Here is a 15,647-nt window from a genome sequence, read left to right as displayed (position 1 = left end):
TGAGCAGGGCCAGTGGCGCTCCCCAACATGTTTAATCCTCATATACACATGGGGCAAACCCGTGCCGGGGGGAGGCCAGGGCTGAGTGCCCACCAGCTTCAGCCAGGTAAGGACTTCAACCGCAGGGCTTTGCGGCTCCGTGGCAGGGAGATGGGAAGAGTCCATGGCACATGGGAAGTCCAGTGACAGTGGAGATGGGCAAGTTCCCCTGGAGGATGGAAGCTCGTCAGTACAGTGAATTTAATGCCAAGGAAAACACAGTGGAGCCCAGAGTGCTGCTGAGCACAGGGCCCCTGCTGCGATTTCCTGAGTGCTGGAGGTGGCCCCACCAGCTCCAGGCTGATGCCAGTGCTGCTGCCCCACCAGATCACGTCAATAGCCTTCGTCTGCCCAAGTGATCTCGTAGTCGGGATACTTTGCTTTCAGCTTCTCTGTAGTCACCGAATGATTTGCTCGCCCAAAGCCCTGGAAGAGGAAAGAGAATCCAAAAGTAAAGCAGGCATGGTTATCACTGTGAGAGCTTATCAAGCAGCTGAGACACCTCAAAGCAACTGGATGCTCTGGGAGAAACCTACAGCCATGGAAGATGCCACCAATCCCCTGTCTGTGAAAGGCTCGTTGGCTCCGGTCAGTACATGACACCGGCTGAAACCGCGCGCAGCTCAGCCTGGTGCTGGCTGATAGGCAGCACGGCGCCCGCCCAGGTGCTGGGCCACCTCACCACTCCAGAGCTATCCTGGGTGATAGGCGCTGGCGGAACCGGAGCTGCTATCACTGACACCATTCTCAGGGTACACAGGTGCGTGGCCTCCACCCTGAGCCCCTCGGGGACCCGGCCAGAGCTTCAGCTGCAGCAGGGAAGGGAAGAGGAAACGGATCTGGGGAGGCAACTGAGCGCTGTCTGGCCAAGGTGGGCCTGGCGCGGAGCCGCAGGGCAGAAGACGTGGCTCCTGCAGGCACCCCCAGCTCAGCACGCACTCAGCCACGGTCTCCGCGCCTCGGCTCGGCGCTGCCGCTTTCAGACGCTGCCTCGTTTCATGCTGCAGGACTAGCGCGGCCATTTGTGCAGCCTCAGCGGCAGCCATTAGAAAGGAGGAGCCACATCCACAGAAAACTCCTCGACCCTGGCGTGCCCGCGTCAGGGACGTGCCGGCCGGGCTCAGAGCCGGGCGCCTCCGGGCTCGGCACCCACGGAGCCCCCCGCCGCCGGGCAGGGCACTCACCACCGAGTATCCGTAGACGTGGATCTTCTTCTCCTCGTGCTGGTGGGAGATGCGGCCGCCCCCCAGGCACTCGCAGTCCAAGCCCTGCCGCTCCAGCTCCGCCGCCGCCTTGTCGTATATGTCGGCTGCGGGGAGAGCCGGCCGCGGGGTCAGGCGGCCGCGGGACCGGGGCGGGGGCCGGGGCAGCGCCCGTTACCGGCACCGCGGGGCTCCGGGCGGGGCGGGGGGGAGCTGCTGCGGCCCGCCTGCGGGGACCCCGGCCCGGCCGCCGCCACCCCCCCCGGCCCGGCCCGGCCCCCCCCCGCCGCCGCCGCCGCCGCCCCTCACCGTGGTACTCGGCCCAGCCGTGGCCCCGCACCACCTCCTTCCCGGCGGCGCCGGCGCGGCGGGGCCGCACTCGCAGCAGCACGTACTTGAAGACGCCGCCGCCGTCGATCTCCACGTCCGCCACGCGCCCCAGCGCCTCCGCCTCCGCCGCCGCCATCGCTCCCGGCCCCGCCGCCGGCCCCGCCCCGCCCCGCCCGTTCCGCCCGCTGCGGCCGGGGCTCCGCGGGAGCCGCCTCGCGGGGCGGGGCCTCCTCGGGCGGGGCGGCCCCTGCCCAGCCCCCCCCCCCCGGCCGGGTCCGGCCCCGGGCCGCGCCTCACGGGCCCCGTCCCGGCTCCGGCCGCCGCCCCCGGCAGCCCCGCAGAGCCCCGCGGGCCGCCAGCAGCGCCCAGCGGTGCCCCTGGGGCTCTGGGGGCTCCTCCCGGAGCCGCAGCGGGGCCCTGGGACCCCCCCCGGGGACGCGTCCCGCAGCGCCGGGCCGGGTCCCTGGGCGCGGGCAGAGTGCGTGGGGCAGGAGCGGAGGGGCTCCGGCCGCGGCGCCCGGGGGCCTGCAGGGTGCTGCCGGACACCGAGCAGCGGCAGCGGTGCCCGGTGCCCCGTGGCGAGCCCCGGCTCCTTCCTTCCCCCCCCCCCCCCCCCGCCCCCACCCCGCGGCTGCCCCGGCCCAGCAGCCGGCGGCTCTGGGTGCAGCCCCCCCGCAGGGCGTCCCCAGCCCCCGGCTGCCCCCGGCGCAGCGCCCTGCCCTGCCCTGCCCTGCCCTGCCCTGGCACCCGCGGGGAGCGAGGGGGGTGCCCGTCCCACCGCGCCGCCGGGAAAACGCCTGTCTACAGAAGGGGTCAGACGGGGGCTGGGGGGGAAGATGTTCATCGCGCCGCATTCACATGATGTCGTCCAGGAGGTTGGGGCTGGCCACCCAGTCCAAGGTGCGGGGCTCGGAGGCTGCCATGATCATGCACATGAACTGTTTGCCTGTCCTCTTGTCGATGGGGTAGATGGTGGTGGGGGTGAAGCGCTTGTTGCTCTCCACGAAGTCGCAGAGCTGCTCGTAGACAGCGGGGAACTCGTGCCGCAGGAATACGCCGCGGATGCGCAGCTCTCGCTGGATGTTGATGAAGCAGACCTCCCGCGCCTTGCGGCCCTCCTCGCCCTCCTTGTCGATGTCCGCTGTGCCGGGCGGTGGCGTCAGGATCAAGGTCTCCATGTCCCGCTCCTTCTTCGGGATCTTCTTCTCGGGGCTGGAGGAGGCTAAGGCCACCTTGGCGTATTTCCTGACCGTTGGCACCTGCATCTTCGGAGACGGCCTCTCTGGCACTTTCTGGGCCACGGCCACAGTTACATTCAAGAGGAAACATTCATCAGGGTCATACTGGTTGCCAGTCTCCCGCAGCTCCCGGGCGTAGTCCCCCAGGTTGTCCGAGTAGCTGTCCAGCTCCCGCAGGGACAGGTAGGTGGGGGACATGAGCAGGCTCTCCAGGCCGAACTGGAGGAAGTTCTCAGCCGAGCCCGAGTTGGGGAAGCCCAGGAAGAGCACGCCGCGGCCTCGGGAGAGGTAGCCCACCTTGGCGATGCGCGAGAAGGCCTTGTGCACCTCAGTGTTCTCCCGGCAGAACTGCAGCACGTGGCGGCAGACGCTGCCCACACGCCCATAGACGCAGCTTTCCTTGTGTGTGTCCCAGTCCTCGCGGCGGCAGTGCCGGGAGCAGTAGTATGTGTAGCAGCTGTGGCACGACTTGAAGTAGAGGCAGGCGTTGAACATGGTCTCCGTCCGCCGGCACTTGGCGTTCGAGCACATCATCATGTCGTCCTCCTCCGCGCTCAGGTCGGGCGAGCAGTTCTCCAGCGGCTTCTCAAAGGTGCTGGTGGCTGGCGGGGAGGGCTGGGGGCGTGGGGCACTACCAAAGGAGCTGGGACCCGGTTGCTCCTTTGTAGGCCGGAGCCCCTCAGGCGCTCCAGGAGGGACCTTCCTCCCCTCACTCCGCCGGGGCGGCCCTGGGGCACTGGTGCTCAGGAGCTTCTTGAGCTGCTCGGCGAGGCTGTCCCTGTCCCCAGCATGGTGGCCCGGTGCCGGCTTGTAGTCGATAACGAGGTCGGTGATGAGCTCGTCCAGCTGCTCCAGACTGCGCTGGCGTGCTGAGCTGCTCTCCTTGGAGACAGGCTGTGGGGCATAGGGCACAGCGTAGGGCGCCTGCTCCCGCCCCGCATCCAGCACATCCCAGCTGGCCGAGCGCCTCTCGCTCCTGCCCAGCCCGTTGGCACGGATGTCGTTGTCAGTGATGGTGATCTCTGGCGTGACGTACCAGGAGCGGCCCAGGGGGCCACGGCTGCCATCGGCATGCACGCGCTCGAGGATGGAGCTCTCTGAGAGGGACAGGGCGGCGTAGCGCTTGGGTGAGCTTGACAGGTTGATCACCACCGGCTGCCGGCGCTCATCGGGGGATAAGGCACGGTGCTGCTCCTGGGCAAGTAGGTTCTCGTAGCTGCGCCCACGCTGCAGGGCGTCCTCCCTGCGTGCTGCAGGTGCCAGGATGTTGTCCCAGGATTTGGAGTAGTGCTGGCTGTCCCGGCCCAGCCGCGGGGGGTTTGTGCTGTAGCTGGCGTGCCAGGAGGACAGCATGGCCTCGCGCCCGGCTGGCTGTGGGGCAAAGCGCGACACCTGCAAGCTCTGGTAAGGCAGCGCGCTCCGCTCGGGGCAGTACCAATCGCCAAAGTGCAAGGGCTGGGTGCTGCGGGGAGGGGGGCATGTCCGTGAAAGCATCTCCCGCTCACGGTACTTCCCGTAGTCCTCAGCGTAGAAGACCCTGGCTGAGGAGCCGAGGGCTGGGTATGTCCGGGCATCTTCAGCGTAGACGGTTTTGATGGGGGTGCCACGGGGCGCATAGAAGCGGGGCTCCTCTCCATAGAAGGCATGGGTGGGTGCCTCCTGCACGGGGAAGCCCCGTGCCTCCTCCACATACAACGTCCGGGGTGGCACCGTGTGGACGCCGGCTTTGGCTGGGTCCTCTGCATAAAAGTGCTGCGGGGGGCCATGGCGCCCGGGGTAGGGGTAGCTGGCATAGCCCGAGCTCCGCAGCGGCACAGCGGGGCTGGGGCACCGCACTGGTTCCTCCGCGTAGAAGAACTTGGTGGGGACGCTGGGGGCTGAGAAGGTCATGCAGCCCCTCTCGGGGTACTCCCTAAAGTCCCGTGAGGACGGCACCGGCACCGTCTGGTATGCCAGCGCCCGGGGGTCCGCCTCGTAGTACTCACCAGGGTAGGGCAGGAGCGGGGGCTCCCCACTGTAGGAGTCACTTGGGGTGGGTGTGCGGGACACGGACACCTGCCTGGTCCCTGGCACCGCCAGGCTGCGGGCAGCCCCAGGCGTGCGGGGCCAGCGCGGTGGCTCTGGCCTGCTGTGTGTGGCCCGCAGGCTGCGAGCGGCGTGCACCAGCACCGCCTCATCTGGCTTGATATCCACCCGGCACTTGACGTGGGGGCTGGCGCCCACCTTGGTGCCCAGCCCCTCCTCAAAGCAGTTGCTGCCCACGCAGAGCGGGGAGATGCGGCTGACGCTGCTGCGCTGTGGCTGCAGCTTGATGGGGTGCACCTCATTGGCCAGCGCCCGCAGGGGCACGTGGCTCTCGCGGCGCGGCGAAGGCTCGGTGCGGGACGTCTCCCGCACCACCCGCAGCGCCTCCCGCCCACGCCGGGCTGGCGGTGGTGACGCTGTGACAGCGATGGGCACCGGCGTGAAGGTGGACTTCACCCGTGGCGCACTCTTGGACCGGGCTCGCCTCTTCGGCTCACCCCGGGAAGCTTCCCTGGCTGGCGGGGGGGCCCTGCCACCATAGGGGTCTGGCTTCGGGGGCGCGCGCCTGCCTGGCAGCCCCGGCGCAGGCTCGGGAGTGCCGGGATGTGGGCAGGGGCGCTCCATGGCCGGGGGGGTGCCCAGCTGCTCGTCCAGCGACTCGAGGAAGTCAAAGCTCCTGCAGTGACGTTTGTTGAAGGGCTGCGGCTCGCGGGGCAGGGAGGAGGACATGGAGGCATCACATCGTGGCAGGGGCTGGCGGACGATCGAATCCCCGGGGGCTGTGGAGGCCACCTTTATGTCTTGGTACACCGTAGACACCAGGATGTCAGGTGGGTCCGTTCGTGTCATCTTAAAAGTGACACTTCTATCGCCAGTCCCCTTCAGATGGCCTCAGAGGAAGGCAGCTGGCCCTGCAAGAGAACAGACAAGGTCCCTAAATCCTGGCGAGGATCTCAGGGGCCACGACAGCTTGGGATAAAGCCCCACAGCCCTTGGCTCAGGGGAATTTCAGCCACCTCTTCAGAGCTGGGAGATCAGGGGTGTCTCAGCCTCCGCTGCTGCTTTTAGAAGGCTGCTCCCAGCTGGGGGGAGAAGCAGAAAAACGCCAGTTGGAGATGTTCGCAATCCGGAGTACAAATAAAGGACCAAATGCCATAGCACCTGCAGGTGCACCTGGGAAGAAAGAGCTGCGTGGCACTGCTGTGCCAGCTCGCCGTAGGGAGAGGAGGCCGCTGACCTCCCTGCCCCCGCTTTTGGGGCCAGGGCGCAGGACATGGGGACCATCTTGCAGCATCACAAGGAAGCTCAGAACAGGGGTTGGGGGACTCAGTAAGGGGAGGGTCTGTAGCATATGGGAAATGTGTGCCCGGCATCCCACCGTGACCAGCCAAGCAGCCAGGGGGGTGTCCCAGGACTGCGCACCCTTGTCCCAGCACACGATGCACCCAATCCCAGCAGTGCGGGCAGCACAGCCCAGCCAGCAGCATTGCTCAGGGACAGGCACTGTGAGCACTCACCACACCCTCTGCCACTTCCCCACCAGCCACGGCTCGGAGCACCCCTGGGCTACCTGTGCTCCTGAGACTCCTGCCAATAATCCAGCTCCGGAGGGGCTGTGCTCACTCAGCGCCCTCCAGCTTTGTCCTCTCCCATGTCCCAGGCTGTCCTGCACCAAGTCACGTCTCTGCTGGTGGGACAGGGGCTGTAGCTCCTGCGTCTACACAGGACACAGGATCCGGTGCACACCAGGCACCTGCACAGTGCCCACAGTGCTGTGGGATGATGCTCCCAGCTGGGGGGGCAGAGTCCCCCGCCACACATGTGACGAGGAGGCACACCAGCATGATCCTGGCACCCCCAAAGTGACCAGGGAAGAAGACAAGGTCCCAGAGGATCTGGTGGGTTTTGCAGTGGTGTTCATTGAAAGACCATTGAAAAATGTCTGCAGACTGTAACTGGCACCAAGTGCGCTTACAGCCAGCTTTGCCCACAGTGGGGACACCCAACCGTCTTTAACACTCAAACTTTTTTTGGCCACCTGGCCAGGAGGCACGGAAGCACACGTGTGTGTGAGCAGCTCCAGGAAACAACAAAGGTGCATGGTAAAGGCCATCAAAATGCGTTTTGCTTTGAACAGAAGCAGAGGACCACAGGGAATGTATTTCAGGGAGAAAAGGAACAGACTTTATTTGTCAAGAAGCAGTATCAACTACGCAGAGATGTGGCAGAGGCCTTGGCTCCCTTGTAGCCTTCGTTTCCCACCTGGATAACCCCCTGTCTTGTCCTGAAGCTGGGGGGGGACACGGATGCTAGGCAAGGGGTGAAGGTGGGGGGGGGTTGGGGGAGAAGGCAGCAGGGGACATGTCCCTGGGGGGAATGGGGAGCCCAGTGGCCAGGGAGAGATGGAGGCCGGTCTGGAAAAGGCCAGGAGGTGCCTTTGGGAGGGCCCATGGCCACAGGGCACAGGGAAGCAGCTGTGGTGATGCCAGCAGTGGCACTGGGGAGCCCATCCCCATGGCGTCGGGGCAGCTCACGGGCAGGGAATCGTGGCCTGCGGGCCAGGGTCCTACCTGGTCCGGCCGCAGCAGGGATGGGGTGGGTGGGCTGAGCTGGCCGAGGGCCCCGTGGTGGCTCCATCCCAGCACTGCAAAATAAAAGAGGCACGTGAGGGTCCCGGGAACCCCGGCCACGAGGGTGGGCAGCTGCTGGGGCTGTGGGGCAGAGGGGGCAGTGAGGTGGGTCCTTCAACCACAGCCAGCCCCAGCCCCGTTGAGCCACTGCGTGCTCCCCCGTGCCCCGGGGCCACGGGCACTGCATTACACAGCGGGGCACGTGTGGGGGGGGGCACGTGTTACACCTGCTCCGGTTACACCGCAGGGGCACGTCCCCCCCCCCGCCCGCCCCAGCAGCATCCCCCGCCTGCAGAGCCGCGTGAGGCCGTGCTGGTGGGGGAACCCGGGGACAGCAGCGGTGCTGGCATCCCCAGTGCTGCGGGCCCGGGGTTGCTATGGTTTCCCCGAATTATTCCTCCTCTGCGAGGATAGCGTGGGTGCGTGGGGAGGCTGGTGGGGCAGCTGCGCACTGGGGGGCCAGGGGGAGCCAGGGCTTTGCAGCATCGCACGGGGAGCACCTGCAGCTTTGCGTGCTGGGGTCAGAGATGGGATGGTGCTGCTGAGGCCACCTGTGGCAGGGACAGACACCGGTGTCACACAGGCCACTCTGCTCAGGTGGCGCTCAGCAGGGCCCCTGAGGAGGGGGCTGAGCCATGGGGTCAGCCAGGGTGGCAGCGGGGGACTGTCCAGGCACCAAGTGCCTAGGGGTGAGCAGGGGCACTGCCGTCCTCCCACATCCTGCATATCCCCAGCACCACTGCCCTCGGGGAGCTCCCAAAGCGGGATCGCTCCCCACATGTGGCATGAGTGGGTGGTGCAGGGGCTGTGCAGTGCCAGTGTCAGTGCCCACCGCACTGCCTGGGCACCACAAGTGCTGCTGCTCCCTGCTTGCGTCCTTCCCCGTGCCCACAGAGAGCGTGCTGCTGGTGGGCACAGCACTGAGCACTGCCACACACTGCACCGCACACGCTGCCAGTGCGTGCTCTGTGCGTGCTGTCTGGGCATTGCCCCACACCCGGCCTGCAGCCGTCACTCTGAGCATGCAGAGGTGCGCTGCATGGGTGCCCTGTTCGGGGTACACGGCCAGCACGCCCCCTGCCTGTGCTGCAAGCAAGCTGCCTCCACGTGCACTGCACCGAGCACCCTCCCGCTGCACCACCGCACACAGCGCAAGCACGCTGCTGGCGCACGCTGCGCTGCACTGAGCTCACTGCCTGTGCACGGCCCTGTGGCTGCTGCCAGCACGCTGGCAGCATCCACGGCCTTAGGTGCAGTGTGTGTGTGCACGCATCACAGCGTGACCCAGGAACCCTGTGCACTGCAAGTACAGGGCTTGTGCAAACCATGCTGGACACACCACCAGTGTGCTGCCTCCTGCGCACGCTGCGCCGTATGCACTGAGCGCAGCCCAGGCCTGCGCACTCCGTGCACGCAGCAGGAGGGTGCTGACGGCCAGTGCTGCCTGCACACGCTGCCCTGGGCATTGCCAGTGCACAGGTTCCCCAGTGAGGGAACCCACCGCCCCCGGCCCCCATGAACATGTCAAATACACAGTGCTCTCTGCCCCCCCCCCCCATTGCCCTGGGCCCCTGTCCCCAGCTCCTGTGCCCAGGGCACCCCCCACAGCCCCACAGCCCCTGCCTGGAACCCGTAGCTCCCTGCCCCAGCACCCATGGGTGCCCCTGCACTCCCTGCCCCACCTACACGGCCGGGAGGGGGGGGGGGGGGTCGCCCTGCTGGAGCGTGGGGACCCGGCCCCAGTGCAGGGCCGTGCCCCAAGCCTCAGCTCTGGCATTTGGACATGGGGCGGGTGGCACCTGCAGGGCAGGGGCAGGGACCCCTCCGGCCACCGCGATGTCCCCCGCCTGCCCGGCCCCCAGACCCGGCCCCGTTTCCTCTTGCAGGGGAGGGTGCTGGGGGCTCCCACCCTTGGGGGGGCACCCGCAGATGGGCACGGCCGAGGGAGCCGGGAGCGTGGGGGCGTCGGGCGCTAGGGCCGGGAGGCATCGCCGGGCCCGGTGTCCCCCCGCAGCCGCTGTCACCCGCGCGGCTTCCAGGGCCCGGGCCAGGGGCCGGGGTGGCTGCGTGGGGCGGGCGCCCCGGCGGGGCTGCGGGACGCGGCCGGGAGGCTCCGGGGCTGCCCCGGGCGCTGCCGCCGCCGCTCCCCGGCGGCCCCAGGGCGGTGGCCCCGGGCACCCCCGCGCTGCGCTCCGGCATCCGGGCGGCTCCGGGCCCGCTGGGCCGCGCGGGGCGCGGAGCTCGGCCCCGGGCGAGCTGGGCCGGCCGGGCACTGCCGCGGGGTGGGGTGGGGGCACGGGGATGGGATGCGATGGAGCGGGATGCCCCGGGGGGACGGGATGCGGATGGGGACGGGGCTGTCCTGGAAGGGGGCTGGAGATGCGATGGGATGAGGATGGCGGGGGGGGGGCCGGGCGGCGCTGGCCCGGAGGGGACGGGGGATGGAACGGGGATGTGGGGCACAGGGGAAGTGTGGGGGGATGCGATGGGATGCGATGGGATGGGATGGACCGAGGGGGGCCGCAAGGAGACGGTCCCGGGGGTGCTGAAGGCCCCGACCCCCCCCCCCCCCCGCTCTGTCCCCTCTTTACCTGCTCCGCACCCGCGGCCTCGGCGGCCCCCCCGCTGCATCCCCACCGCCGCGCTACGCTCGGCCCGCCGCCGCCCTGGTGGCCACGGTCCGGCCCAGCTCCGCCCGATACGGCACGGCACGGCACGGCACGGCACGGCACGGCACGGCACGGCACGGCACGGCACGGCACGGCACGGCACGGCACGGCACGGCACGGCACGGCACGGCACGGCACGGCACGGCACGGCGCTCCGCCGCGGCCGCCCGGCTCCGCCGCTGGTTTTCCCATAAATACGGCAGGCGGAGTTACCGGCCGGGGCCGGGCCGGGCCGGACAGGGGCCACCCCCCGGTACCGCCTCCCCGCCCCCCGCCCGGCCCCGGTTCGGTTCGGTTCGGTTCGGTTCGGCCCCCATCCCCATCCCCATCCCATCCCCATCCCCATCCCCATCCCCATCCCCATCCCCATCTACCCCATCCCATCCCCATCCCCATCCCATCCCCATCCCCATCCCCATCCCATCCCCATCCCATCCCCATCCCCATCTACCCCATCCCATCCCCATCCCCATCCCCATCTACCCCATCCCATCCCCATCCCCATCCCCATCCCATCCCATCCCCATCCCCATCGCACTCCGGGCCCCCCGCCCGCCGTGCGGCGGCCCCATTTTCCCCGGCGCGACGGGGCTGCCTCCGCCCGGAGCCCCGGGGGGTGGCACTCAGGTGACACAACGGCAGCGCCGAGACGGGCGGCACCGTGCCCGAGGGCTGCCAGCGCACGACGGCCGCAGCGGGCGGGCCCTGCCTCAGTTTCCCCACTTCCCCCGCCGGCGGCACGCCCTGGCCAGCGGCCCTGGCGCTGGGGACCCGCCGGGGCGGCCTGGGGGTCGCAGGCAGCTCCGAGCTGCAGGCCCGCGTCTCTGCGCAGCGGCTGCCTTAATGGGATTTGCTGCATTTCAAAATCCTCCCCGGCAAAGATCCTTCCCCCCTCCGCTGCGGCACTGCAAGCATCCCCCTGTACTGTCGCGTGTGTGCACGGAGCAGAGGAGCGCTGGAGTCAGTGCCGTGCCAGCAGCACGCCTGCACACCCGTGTGCACGCACACACACGCATGCACACGCACACGTTGGGTGCGCTCGGAGCGGGAGCGCCGTGGGCTGCTGTGGCACGATGCCCGCTGCGGGGAGCAGCGCCGGGCACGGGCAGCGCCGCTGGCTGAGTGCTCGCAGTCGTGCTCAGGTCTGGAAACCGACTCACGGTGACCCGGTGCAGATGTCCTTACGCGTGGCCTCCGGGACTGTGGTGGTGGTGCACAGGGATGGACAGATGGACAGACGGTCCCCTTGCCTTCCCCCACTGCTGCCGAGCGCCCAGGGGCAGGGCGGGGGGTCCGGGGATGCACCTGCTGGCTGTACCCAGCACCTGTCTGTGCTGGTGCTGGCATTGCTGTGACTCCCTGCAGAAATGTGCCACGGGCATCTGTTAGGCACTTTGCCCCCAAATGCCCCTGTGCTCCCAGGGGTGCTGTGGGGACAGCTGAGAGGGCTGAGCCCCAGGAATTCATTGCACAGCTGAGCGGGGCACAACGGCTGCAGGTGCTGCAAGGGGCAGCTCTTGTGAGCTGCACAGGTGAGCGAAGCCCGTTCTCGATGCAGGGCATTGGGGCCCGGGGCCCTGTCACTCCCCCTCAGCGCTTCCATTTTCCTCCCTGCGGGACGCAGCGCTCGTTTCGGCTGCTCCCGCTGCCCCTTGCTCCCAGCCCTGCGGCCCCCGCGGCCCCCGCTGCGCTGCTCCATCTGCTCCCCACCTGCCGCCAGCCCTGCGCCAGCCAGCCCCACGCCTGAGCTGAGCCCTGACGGGGCTCGCCGCACCGCCACTGCTGCACGTGGGTGCCAGGGCCAGGCCAGCTCGCAGCTCGGGGCAGGGGGGGGGGTGTTGCTCAGCACCCCACACAGCCACAGGGATGGGCGTAAATCTGCAGCTGCAAAGGGAGGGCAGGACAAGCAAGGCAGCGCTGGCTGGGAGCCAGCCAGAAAGCAACGGGGTAAAATCCAGGAAAATCACCCAAAAGATGCGGGAGACCAAATCCTGTGGGGAACACACAGAGTCCTGATGCAGGGGATGCTGCTGCCAGGCAGGTGCTGAGATGCCTGCGCCAAGGGCACAGGGTCTGCGTCCCCTGCAGTGCCACCTCTGTCCCTGCAGCTGTGGATTTGGGTGACACCTGCAAGGGCCAGGGTGGGTGGGAGTCCGCAGTGGCTGTCACCTGTTCAGAGCCCCAGCCCCACACTTTAGGGCCGTCACAGAGCCTCAGCTGCCCAAGGGCAATGGGGCTCAGTGGCGGTGAGCAGGCTGGACTGTGTCCCCATGCGCCCTGTGGTGAGGGGCAGTGGGACCGTCTCCTCCCCCCGTGTGGCTGCTGGTTTTGGTTGGGAAGTGCTGGGGGCTGTGAGCAGCTGTGCCCTTGGCCGCCTCAGGCAGGACCAACCTCGGCTTTGGGGTTGGGGGGCTCACCCCCAACCTGTGCAGCCTGTGGGGAAGGGGGCATCACACCAGGCCTCCCCAGGGACCAGTCCCCACTGATGCAAAGCCCATAGGGCTGGTCCCTGCTGTCCCCCCCCCTCTCCCACAGTGCTGTGGGATATAGGGTGCCTGGAGACATTTCTTCTATTTCCAGCCTCCCTGAACTGTCCCATTTAGCTTGACTCTGTGCTGAGGGAGCTGCTGCTTGCAGGGGTCAATCCCCACCCCGCAGTGTGCCGGACCCCTCCAGCCTCCACCTGCACCTGCGGGTTCATTGAGATGTCCCCGAGCTGAGAGTGCCACCAGGGCATCCCACCATGCATGGGGACAGCTGCCCCAGCCTGCTGTGCTGGAGCCGTGGGACAGCGTGGGGAGCTGGGAACGCGGGAGGGGGCAGCTGTGGGGACAGACAGGCAGCACCCATGGGTCACCTGCCAGCCCTGGGAGCCACCCATCCCACCGGGGCTGCCGCAGAGCCGGGCATCTCCTCGCTGCCATCCTGCTGGCCCCGGTGCTGGGATCCCCGAGTCCCGCCACACCCCCAGCTCCCCTGCTCATTTTCATCAGTGCCTTCCTCTGACCGGCACAGCCCCGCAGGTGGCAAGGGAGTGGCTGCAAAAACAGGGTGACCTGGCAGAGGCAGCCCCATCTCTGGGCGGCAGGAAATGGAAAAATCTCAGAGGTTTTGGGCTTGGCTGGATTCACAAGCTGCTGCCTGGCCCCAAGCCCAGCTCCCTCCTGACTTGGGCTAGAGATGCGATACCCAGCTCGCTCAGGGCAGCACCTGCCACGGCAACAGCCCCCGAGGCCCCTTGGTGCTGAGCACCACAGCTTGGGGCAGGAGCTGGAGCACCAAGCGGGTGCCCCGAGACGCTGACCCAGGGGGGAAGCGGGTGAGCGGTGCAGGACAGCCCTCCGATCTCCTGCTGGGACGGGGGCTCTCCGGGTCCCAGCCTCCGGCACTGACTGACACGATGGAAGGGGGGACACAGGCCTGGAGCGTGGACATGGGAGAGGACAGCTCTGGCCATGCCAGTGCTGGGCAACGTCACAGCTGGGCCCTTCCTGGGCATTTGCAAAATGCTGTTGTATTCTACCAGGAGGGCCCAAGACTCACCGAGGAAGCGAGCACAGGCAGCGAGGGAGCATCCTGCAGCAAGGGGGCTTTCCCAGGAGCCCCCTGGCATCAGGCTGGCAGCGGGACTGGGGCACTGGGTGTGCTGGAGCCAGGGGAGCCCAGCACGGCCAGGTCTGGGGGAGCAAAGGGAGCTGGCACTGCAGCGAGGCTCAGAAAGAAATGGGAAAAAAAAATCATTTGAAAGGAATTAAACGTAGAAGTGGCTTCCATCTCTGTCTTGAGCACTGGCAAGACAGTGCATGCCCACCAGCACGGATGCACCTTGGGCTGAAGCTGCCGACCCACCAGTCGTGATGGACCGGGCGGCCAGGCCAGTGCAGGTCACAGCCCGGGATCTGCTCAGCGGGATGGGACAGGCTGGCAGAAGCTACGTGGTCAGCAGGTCCCCAAAACGCCCAGCCTGGGGAGATCAGGGCCAAGCCTCCCTCCTGCAGGCTGCCCTTGCAAGCCCAGGGAACAAGGCAGGTGAATCCCACCCTGTGGGTGTTTGGGGCTGCCCGGGACAGCGTGTGGGCAACGTGGCAGATCCCCACATCACCCGTACTGGCAGCTCTGATATTCCCATGAGTGGTGCCAGGAAGGGCCGCGCAGCCCCAACAGCATGGCTGCACAACGAGAGGACGCGAGCAGCCCCTGCGTGGGCCGAGCAGCTCCGCGCGGGGACCGCAATTGGAAACGACAGCGCTGCGTAGGCAGCCGCGAGCCTGGCCCCGGGGACACCGGTGAGATGGAGCCTGGCGTCAGGGCGATTGTGCTCACAGGGTGATCGGTGAGAAACGGGGCCTGGGCATGGCTCCAACCAAGCACGAGCGGCTCCAGCGAGGCAGGCGTGGAGACGGTTTCTGGGTTACGGCAGAGGGGTACTCGCCCTCCCAAACACGGCAGAAGCATCCACGCAACCCCAGCGCACAGCCTGCGGGGCCGGGTCAGGTTTCTGTACTGAGCATTTGGAGGTGATGCAGGGCCCGTGCTGTAGCCAGGACACCTGGTATGGACCAGCCTGGGACTTGCCTCGCACTTGCCAACACCGCCACCGCTTTATTTATTTTAGCAAATCCGTTCCCTGATCCCCCTGAAGCCCACGGCCGTGGCACCAGCACAGCTGGGGCTGGGTAAGGCCGGCAGCTTAGACCCCGCTGCCGGGCGCTTTTCGGAGATTGGTCAAAGAGAACATATTTACTCCAAGGCTCTGTTCAGCTCTTGCTGGTTCTCTGCAACTTTCGGGGCTTGTGTTTCTCCAAGGGTTTCTCCAAGTCACTGAACGTGACCCCAGGACCCGGAGAACGCACGTGTGACCACAAGAGCTGCCCGCAGTGCTCAGGTGCCCCAGAGCTGGCAAGACCGGTGGCGGCTGCCGGTCCCTGGCTCTGTGTGATCCCGGGCCGCTCGCTGTCCGTGGGGGCTGCCGCCACTGCAGCGGCGCCCAGCAGAGTGAGGGCTCCAGCACCAGGGCAACAGCGTGGGGATAGGGCCTGCAGCACCCCCTGCCACAGCCACCCCATGGGAAATGGAGCGATGGGCATCCAGTGCTGTGCCCCTGTGGGCCCAGGGGGTCTGGGGGCCTGTGTGTGATTCACGCATGGTACCGGGAGGGTGCCAGGGATGCTGTGCACTGCTCTTCTCCCTCCCACGCTGCTGAATTTACAGCAGGGATTAATATTTGATACCTTCCCTTTGCTCCAAGCTCATTTTTCCCGTCACCATCCTCGCTGTGTGGGCAGCCAAGCAGGGCAGCGCGTTGCAGCCCGCTGGGGACCGCAGCAGCCTCGGTGGGGCCAACACAGCTTGGGGCTGGCAGCCTTCATGTCCCCTGCCCCATCCACGGGTGGGGGGTGAGGGGGAGAGGGGCACAGGCAGGCTTGGGGAAATAGGGCTCCATGTTTGCTCACACCCCCTGGCAAGGGGCACAGGGAAGGCTCTCTGTTCACCACCTCTCTGCAGGCATCACCA

At 67.6% G+C, this 15,647-nt stretch overlaps 2 protein-coding genes across 6 annotated transcripts; both read right to left on the bottom strand.

Moving 5' to 3' along the window:
* Positions 1-1,776, bottom strand: PHPT1 (phosphohistidine phosphatase 1). 4 transcript variants are annotated; one of them, XM_066981018.1, is made up of 4 exons: positions 1,637-1,776; positions 1,224-1,348; positions 364-465; positions 1-208 (listed from the first exon to the last, which is right to left on the bottom strand). In XM_066981018.1, exons 1-3 carry the CDS (start codon positions 1,705-1,707, stop codon positions 368-370), a joined length of 294 nt encoding a protein of 97 aa, XP_066837119.1. In that variant the 5' UTR covers positions 1,708-1,776; the 3' UTR covers positions 1-208; positions 364-367. The 4 variants fall into 4 exon arrangements, with proteins under 4 accessions (XP_066837119.1, XP_066837117.1, XP_066837118.1 ...); XM_066981016.1 differs by having other exon boundaries at positions 1,551-1,756; XM_066981017.1 differs by having other exon boundaries at positions 1-465.
* A 442-nt stretch (positions 1,777-2,218) lies between these two features.
* On the bottom strand, positions 2,219-10,325 carry AJM1 (apical junction component 1 homolog). Of its 2 annotated transcripts, XM_066981009.1 has the most exons (3): positions 10,056-10,324; positions 7,405-7,478; positions 2,219-5,745 (listed from the first exon to the last, which is right to left on the bottom strand). In XM_066981009.1, exon 3 carries the CDS (start codon positions 5,681-5,683, stop codon positions 2,426-2,428), a length of 3,258 nt encoding a protein of 1,085 aa, XP_066837110.1. In that variant the 5' UTR covers positions 5,684-5,745; positions 7,405-7,478; positions 10,056-10,324; the 3' UTR covers positions 2,219-2,425. The 2 variants fall into 2 exon arrangements, with proteins under 2 accessions (XP_066837110.1, XP_066837111.1); XM_066981010.1 differs by lacking the exon at positions 7,405-7,478 and having other exon boundaries at positions 10,056-10,325.
* Between the last annotated feature and the right edge of the window lie 5,322 nt (positions 10,326-15,647).

This window comes from Anser cygnoides, chromosome 20, assembly GCF_040182565.1.
Source record: "Anser cygnoides isolate HZ-2024a breed goose chromosome 20, Taihu_goose_T2T_genome, whole genome shotgun sequence".
NCBI classification, from domain to species: Eukaryota; Metazoa; Chordata; class Aves; order Anseriformes; family Anatidae; genus Anser; species Anser cygnoides.
This window is presented reverse-complemented; position numbering and strand designations above follow the sequence as displayed.

Bases quoted from the DNA above. Each gene is read 5' to 3' on its own strand.
- PHPT1 (XM_066981015.1), bottom strand. From the start codon at position 1,707: ATGGCGGCGGCGGAGGCGGAGGCGCTGGGGCGCGTGGCGGACGTGGAG. The intron at 1,349-1,550 runs GTGAGGGGCGGC...CTCTCCCCGCAG, and splicing joins CGGCTGGGCCGAGTACCACG to CCGACATATACGACAAGGCG. The intron at 466-1,223 runs GTGAGTGCCCTG...TTCCTCTTCCAG, and splicing joins ACGTCTACGGATACTCGGTG to GGCTTTGGGCGAGCAAATCA.
- AJM1 (XM_066981010.1), bottom strand. From the start codon at position 5,683: ATGACACGAACGGACCCACCTGACATCCTGGTGTCTACGGTGTACCAA.